Source organism: Scomber scombrus, chromosome 9 (assembly GCF_963691925.1).
Source record: "Scomber scombrus chromosome 9, fScoSco1.1, whole genome shotgun sequence".
In the NCBI taxonomy this organism is placed as follows: domain Eukaryota; kingdom Metazoa; phylum Chordata; class Actinopteri; order Scombriformes; family Scombridae; genus Scomber; species Scomber scombrus.
In genome coordinates this window covers 119,413-127,500 of record NC_084978.1, presented here as the reverse complement: position 1 = coordinate 127,500, position 8,088 = coordinate 119,413, and the positions used below count along the sequence as shown (strand labels likewise).

General features: G+C 48.2%; 1 protein-coding gene across 2 annotated transcripts; it reads left to right on the top strand.

The window, feature by feature from the left end:
- Positions 1-1,072: 1,072 nt before the first annotated feature.
- On the top strand, positions 1,073-7,669 carry rnf4 (ring finger protein 4). 2 transcript variants are annotated; one of them, XM_062425812.1, is made up of 8 exons: positions 1,073-1,136; positions 1,207-1,235; positions 1,460-1,634; positions 4,603-4,676; positions 5,807-5,819; positions 5,920-6,043; positions 7,034-7,085; positions 7,233-7,669. In XM_062425812.1, the coding sequence occupies exons 2-8, from the start codon at positions 1,227-1,229 to the stop codon at positions 7,380-7,382; spliced, it is 597 nt and encodes a 198-aa protein (XP_062281796.1). In that variant the 5' UTR covers positions 1,073-1,136; positions 1,207-1,226; the 3' UTR covers positions 7,383-7,669. The 2 variants fall into 2 exon arrangements, with proteins under 2 accessions (XP_062281796.1, XP_062281795.1); XM_062425811.1 differs by having other exon boundaries at positions 1,079-1,235.
- The last annotated feature ends 419 nt before the right edge of the window (positions 7,670-8,088 follow it).

Below are 8,088 nucleotides of genomic sequence, written 5' to 3'. Positions count from 1 at the left end.
ATATGTGTGTATATGTGTGTATGTGTGTGTGTGTGTGTGTATATGTGTGTATATGTGTGTATGTGTGTGTGTATGTGTGTATATGTGTGTATGTGTGTGTGTGTGTATATGTGTGTATGTGTGTGTGTGTGTGTGTGTATATGTGTGTATGTGTGTGTGTGTGTGTGTGTGTATATGTGTGTATATGTGTGTATGTGTGTGTGTGTATGTGTGTGTGTGTGTATATGTGTGTATATGTGTGTGTGTGTGTATATGTGTGTATGTGTGTATATGTGTATATGTGTGTGTGTGTATGTGTGTGTGTATGTGTGTATATGTGTGTATGTGTGTGTATATGTGTGTATGTGTGTATATGTGTGTATGTGTGTATATGTGTGTATGTGTGTATATGTGTGTATGTGTGTATATGTGTGTATGTGTGTGTATATGTGTGTGTGTGTTATCAAACACAGTTCAATGTGTAGTAATCAACACAGATAAAATAATTACAAATAAAATAATAAATAAATGTATTTATATTAATAAATAATTAAATATATAAAAACAATAATAATATATAAATATAAAGGGTTTAAATATTAGAAAGAAAAAGTGAGAAAAGTATAAACTGTAGATTTGAGAAATAAATACAAAGTAAATATAAAAAATAAAGTGCAAAATATATTTAAATACAAAATATAATATATATATATTCACATTATACTATAATATATATATATATATATATATAAAGCCTTTATATATGAGTTGCTATGGCAACGTGCTGACTGACCAATCACAATGCATCTGTGTAATTATATTAAGGTTTAATAAATGATTTTATGTTTTTTCTTATAACTCTGGTTTAATGTTACGATCTCTCATTTATTTAATTAATCATTTTACTGTAAAACATTTTCTTATAAAATCTTTTTTGCATTTCTGGTCCAGAATGATTATTAACTGGTGACGTAATAATAATAAACAACAGAGGGGCCGCTAGGTGGCGCTAGCTTCTGTCACTGAGCCTCTGTTTAAATAAAGGTTAGAGAAAGACCAGAGGCTGCTGATAAAACAGGAGACGAAGAAGAAACAACAACACAGGAAGCAGCAGCAGCGGAGCTAACAGCTAGCAGCTAATAGTTAGCATAGTAACGGTTAGTAAATGTTAACTTTAATATTAGATCTAAACTTTTAGCATGATGCTAACATGTTCCTGTGTTTCAGCTTCCGGTCTGACGTCAGACATGAACGCGGTAAGTTTCTTCTTCTGTTGATTATAAACATGTAGTCTGTTCTTCTGTTGATTATAAACATGTAGTCTGTTCTTCTTCTGTTGATTATAAACTTATAGTCTGTTCTTCTTCTGTTGATTATAAACATGTAGTCTGTTCTTCTGTTGATTATAAACATGTAGTCTGTTCTTCTTCTGTTGATTATAAACATGTAGTCTGTTCTTCTGTTGATTATAAACGTGTAGTCTCAGAGGAAGAGGAGGACAACAGGAAGTCCTCCAGGATCCAGGTCTAAGAGCCGAGCAGCTAGCAGGAATGCTAATGCTAGTAGAGAGTCTGATGTGGACCAGAACCAGAACCAGAACCAGGACCAGAACCAGGAGCAGGAGCAGACAGAGACCATCAGCGTGCTGGACCAGAGTGAGTCTCTATGGGGGGGGGGGGGGGGACTGTAACTGGACTGTAACTACGCGTCGAGGCAGCGCAGACCGAGCGCTGTGATTGGTTCGCTTGGTAGCGACGTGTTTCCTGCTTCAGACGATGCGATGGAGACGCACAACAGGAAGGAGCATGTGCCCCCTACAGGCTACACTGCTCAGTACGTCCCACATGGTGCCCCCTACAGGCTGCACTGCTCAGTACGTCCCACATGGTGCCCCCTACAGGCTGCTCTACTCATCACGTCCCACATGGTGCCCCCTACAGGCTGCACTACTCAGTACGTCCCACATGGTGCCCCCTACAGGCTGCACTGCTCAGTACGTCCCACATGGTGCCCCCTACAGGCTGCACTGCTCAGTACGTCCCACATGGTGCCCCCTACAGGCTGCACTGCTCAGTACGTCCCACATGGTGCCCCCTACAGGCTGCACTGCTCATCACGTCCCACATGGTGCCCCCTACAGGCTGCACTACTCAGTACGTCCCACATGGTGCCCCCTACAGGCTGCACTACTCAGTACGTCCCACATGGTGCCCCCTACAGGCTGCACTACTCAGTACGTCCCACATGGTGCCCCCTACAGGCTGCACTGCTCAGTACGTCCCACATGGTGCCCCCTACAGGCTGCACTACTCATCACGTCCCACATGGTGCCCCCTACAGGCTGCACTACTCAGTACGTCCCACATGGTGCCCCCTACAGGCTGCACTGCTCATCACGTCCCACATGGTGCCCCCTACAGGCTGCTCTACTCATCACGTCCCACATGGTGCCCCCTACAGGCTGCACTGCTCAGTACGTCCCACATGGTGCCCCCTACAGGCTGCACTGCTCAGTACGTCCCACATGGTGCCCCCTACAGGCTGCACTACTCATCACGTCCCACATGGTGCCCCCTACAGGCTGCACTGCTCAGTACGTCCCACATGGTGCCCCCTACAGGCTGCACTGCTCAGTACGTCCCACATGGTGCCCCCTACAGGCTGCACTACTCAGTACGTCCCACATGGTGCCCCCTACAGGCTGCACTGCTCAGTACGTCCCACATGGTGCCCCCTACAGGCTGCTCTACTCATCACGTCCCACATGGTGCCCCCTACAGGCTGCACTGCTCATCACGTCCCACATGGTGCCCCCTACAGGCTGCACTGCTCAGTAACTCCCACATGGTGCCCCCTACAGGCTGCACTGCTCAGTACGTCCCACATGGTGCCCCCTACAGGCTGCACTACTCATCACGTCCCACATGGTGCCCCCTACAGGCTGCACTACTCAGTACGTCCCACATGGTGCCCCCTACAGGCTGCACTGCTCAGTACGTCCCACATGGTGCCCCCTACAGGCTGCACTGCTCAGTACGTCCCACATGGTGCCCCCTACAGGCTGCACTACTCAGTACGTCCCACATGGTGCCCCCTACAGGCTGCACTACTCAGTACGTCCCACATGGTGCCCCCTACAGGCTGCACTGCTCAGTACGTCCCACATGGTGCCCCCTACAGGCTGCACTACTCAGTACGTCCCACATGGTGCCCCCTACAGGCTGCACTGCTCAGTACGTCCCACATGGTGCCCCCTACAGGCTGCTCTACTCATCACGTCCCACATGGTGCCCCCTACAGGCTGCACTACTCATCACGTCCCACATGGTGCCCCCTACAGGCTGCACTACTCAGTACGTCCCACATGGTGCCCCCCACAGGCCACACTGCTCATCACGTCCCACATGGTGCCCCCTACAGGCTGCACTACTCAGTACGTCCCACATGGTGCCCCCTACAGGCCACACTGCTCATCACGTCCCACATGGTGCCCCCTACAGGCTGCACTGCTCAGTACGTCCCACATGGTGCCCCCTACAGGCCGCACTGCTCATCACGTCCCACATGGTGCCCCCTACAGGCTGCACTACTCAGTACGTCCCACATGGTGCCCCCTACAGGCTGCACTACTCAGTACGTCCCACATGGTGCCCCCTACAGGCTGCACTACTCAGTACGTCCCACATGGTGCCCCCTACAGGCTGCACTGCTCAGTACGTCCCACATGGTGCCCCCTACAGGCTGCACTACTCATCACGTCCCACATGGTGCCCCCTACAGGCTGCACTACTCATCACGTCCCACATGGTGCCCCCGACAGGCTGCACTGCTCATCACGTCCCACATGGTGCCCCCTACAGGCTGCACTACTCAGTACGTCCCACATGGTGCCCCCTACAGGCTGCTCTACTCATCACGTCCCACATGGTGCCCCCTACAGGCTGCACTACTCATCACGTCCCACATGGTGCCCCCTACAGGCTGCACTGCTCATCACGTCCCACATGGTGCCCCCTACAGGCTGCACTACTCAGTACGTCCCACATGGTGCCCCCTACAGGCTGCACTACTCAGTACGTCCCACATGGTGCCCCCTACAGGCTGCACTACTCAGTACGTCCCACATGGTGCCCCCTACAGGCTGCACTGCTCAGTACGTCCCACATGGTGCCCCCTACAGGCTGCACTACTCATCACGTCCCACATGGTGCCCCCTACAGGCTGCACTACTCATCACGTCCCACATGGTGCCCCCGACAGGCTGCACTGCTCATCACGTCCCACATGGTGCCCCCTACAGGCTGCACTACTCATCACGTCCCACATGGTGCCCCCTACAGGCTGCACTACTCAGTACGTCCCACATGGTGCCCCCTACAGGCTGCTCTACTCATCACGTCCCACATGGTGCCCCCTACAGGCTGCACTACTCATCACGTCCCACATGGTGCCCCCTACAGGCTGCACTGCTCATCACGTCCCACATGGTGCCCCCTACAGGCTGCACTACTCATCACGTCCCACATGGTGCCCCCTACAGGCTACTCAGATTATTTTATACATTTATTGTGTGTGTATGTTACTACACACTACTACACACTAACCCTAACTCTACCTGTGCAGGTGTGGAGGACGTGGTGGATCTGACCTGTGAGGAAGCTGCTGTTGTTGACCTGACGCACAGCGACTCAGTGCTGGTACTACACACTACTACACACTACTACACACTACTACACACTGATACACACTACTACACACTGATACACACTGATACACACTACTACACACTGATACACACTACTACACACTACTACACACTACTACACACTGATACACACTACTACACACTGATACACACTGATACACACTACTACTCACTACTACACACTACTACACACTACTACACACTACTACACACTGATACACACTGATACACACTACTACATACTACTACACACTGATACACACTACTACACACTACTACACACTACTACACACTGATACACACTACTACACACTACTACACACTACTACACACTACTATACACTGATACACTACTACACACTGATACACACTACTACACACTGATACACACTACTACACACTACTACACACTACTACACACTGATACACTACTACACACTACTACACACTGATACACACTACTACACACTACTACACACTACTACACACTACTACACACTGATACACACTACTACACACTACTACACACTGATACACACTGATACACACTACTACACACTGATACACACTACTACACACTACTACTCACTGATACACACTGATACACACTGATACACACTGATACACACTACTACACACTACTACACACTGATACACACTACTACACACTGATACACACTGATACACACTACTACACACTACTACACACTGATACACACTGATACACACTACTACACACTACTACACACTGATACACACTACTACACACTACTACACACTGATACACACTACTACACACTGATACACACTGATACACACTACTACACACTACTACACACTGATACACACTACTACACACTACTACACACTGATACACACTGATACACACTACTACACACTACTACACACTGATACACACTACTACACACTACTACACACTGATACACACCGATACTCACTGATACACACTGATACACACTGATACACACTACTACACACTACTACACACTGATACACACTAACTGTACAGCGTCTAACTGATTGAACATTTTAGTTGTTGTGTAATAAACTAACTCTTCTTCTTCTCCTTTTTGTGTCTCTGTTGCCGTGGTGATGATCCAGCTGGTGGAAGAAGGTAAAACTATTTTTAGTCACAGTCTGTCAGTTACTAAGTCTGTCAGTTAGTCACAGCCCCCCCCCCCCCCCCCCCCCCCCCCCCACATGTCTTCAATCAGGTCCTCAGAACAGGAGAACCGCCACAGGTGAGAGTTACGTTGTCAGCAGTGATGAAGATGAAGCCACGCCCCCTACCCTCAACGCCACCACGTTGTCTTCTATACAGGCCAACAGTGCTACCAGGTAATAGACTGATCCCCGATGTTACCTTAAACCTCAGCCAGGTAATAGACTGATCCCTGACATTACCTTAAACCTCAGCCAGGTAATAGCCTGATCCCTGATGTTACCTTAAACCTCAGCCAGGTAATAGACTGATCCCTGACGTTACCTTAAACCTCAGCCAGGTAATAGCCTGATCCCTGACATTACCTTAAACCTCAGCCAGGTAATAGACTGATCCCTGACGTTACCTTAAACCTCAGCCAGGTAATAGCCTGATCCCTGACGTTACCTTAAACCTCAGCCAGGTAATAGCCTGATCCCTGATGTTACCTTAAACCTCAGCCAGGTAATAGACTGATCCCCGACGTTACCTTAAACCTCAGCCAGGTAATAGACTGATCCCTGACATTACCTTAAACCTCAGCCAGGTAATAGACTGATCCCTGACATTACCTTAAACCTCAGCCAGGTAATAGCCTGATCCCTGACATTACCTTAAACCTCAGCCAGGTAATAGACTGATCCCTGACGTTACCTTAAACCTCAGCCAGGTAATAGCCTGATCCCTGACATTACCTTAAACCTCAGCCAGGTAATAGCCTGATCCCTGATGTTACCTTAAACCTCAGCCAGGTAATAGACTGATCCCTGACATTACCTTAAACCTCAGCCAGGTAATAGACTGATCCCTGACATTACCTTAAACCTCAGCCAGGTAATAGACTGATCCCTGACATTACCTTAAACCTCAGCCAGGTAATAGCCTGATCCCTGACATTACCTTAAACCTCAGCCAGTTAATAGCCTGATCCCTGACATTACCTTAAACCTCAGCCAGGTAATAGACTGATCCCTGACATTACCTTAAACCTCAGCCAGGTAATAGACTGATCCCTTACATTACCTTAAACCTCAGCCAGTTAATAGACTGATCCCTGACATTACCTTAAACCTCAGCCAGTTAATAGACTGATCCCTGACATTAATAGAGTGTCTTTGTGTCTTCAGGTTGACTTCAGGAGTGATTAGCTGTCCCATCTGTATGGACTCGTATTCTGAGGTGAGACTTTTCACAGCTGTCAATACCTGGACAGCAGGTAGAATCCTGTGTTCTGATTGGCTGGACAGCAGGTAGAATCCTGTGTTCTGATTGGCTGGACAGCATGTAGAATCCTGTGTTCTGATTGGCTGCTTGTCTTTTCTTCAGATAGTCGAGAGCGGCCGATTGGTGGTTTCCAGTAAATGTGGACACGTGTTCTGCAGCCAGTGTCTGAGAGACGCTCTGAAGTCATCTCACACCTGTCCTACCTGCAGGAAGAAGCTGACCTCCAGACAGTACCACCCCCTCTACATCTGACATCACTCTGACATCACTCTGACATCACTCTGACATCATCACACACCAGAGCTGCAGTCATTGTAAAGGACAGCTGGATGTTGTCATGAAGACATGAAGACATGAAGACATGGGGGGGGGGGCAGACCTGCAGAAGAAGCTGCTGGGATTTATTTTCAGTGACAGTTTTTATTTAATAACTAGGAATTGATTTCTTGATTTATTGATTTCTTGATTTCTTGATTTATTGATTATATATTTTATATGTTGTTGATCTTTTCATGTGTTTAAGTTCAAATAAATTCTGAGTTCTGTGCAGCTGACCCGAAGTCTCGTCTGATTGGTTCCATCATGTGTGACTGGTCTGTAGTCCTGGTCTGTAGTCCTGGTTGTAGTCCTGGTCTGTAGTCCTGGTTGTAGTCCTGGTCTGTAGTCCTGGTTGTAGTCCTGGTCTGTAGTCCTGGTCTGTAGTCCTGGTTGTAGTCCTGGTTGGTCTGTAGTCCTGGTTGTAGTCCTGGTCTGTAGTCCTGGTCTGTAGTCCTGGTTGTAGTCCTGGTCTGTAGTCCTGGTTGTAGTCCTGGTCTGTAGTCCTGGTCTGTAGTCCTGGTTGTAGTCCTGGTTGGTCTGTAGTCCTGGTTGTAGTCCTGGTCTGTAGTCCTGGTCTGTAGTCCTGGTTGTAGTCCTGGTCTGTAGTCCTGGTTGTAGTCCTGGTTGTAGTCCTAGTTGG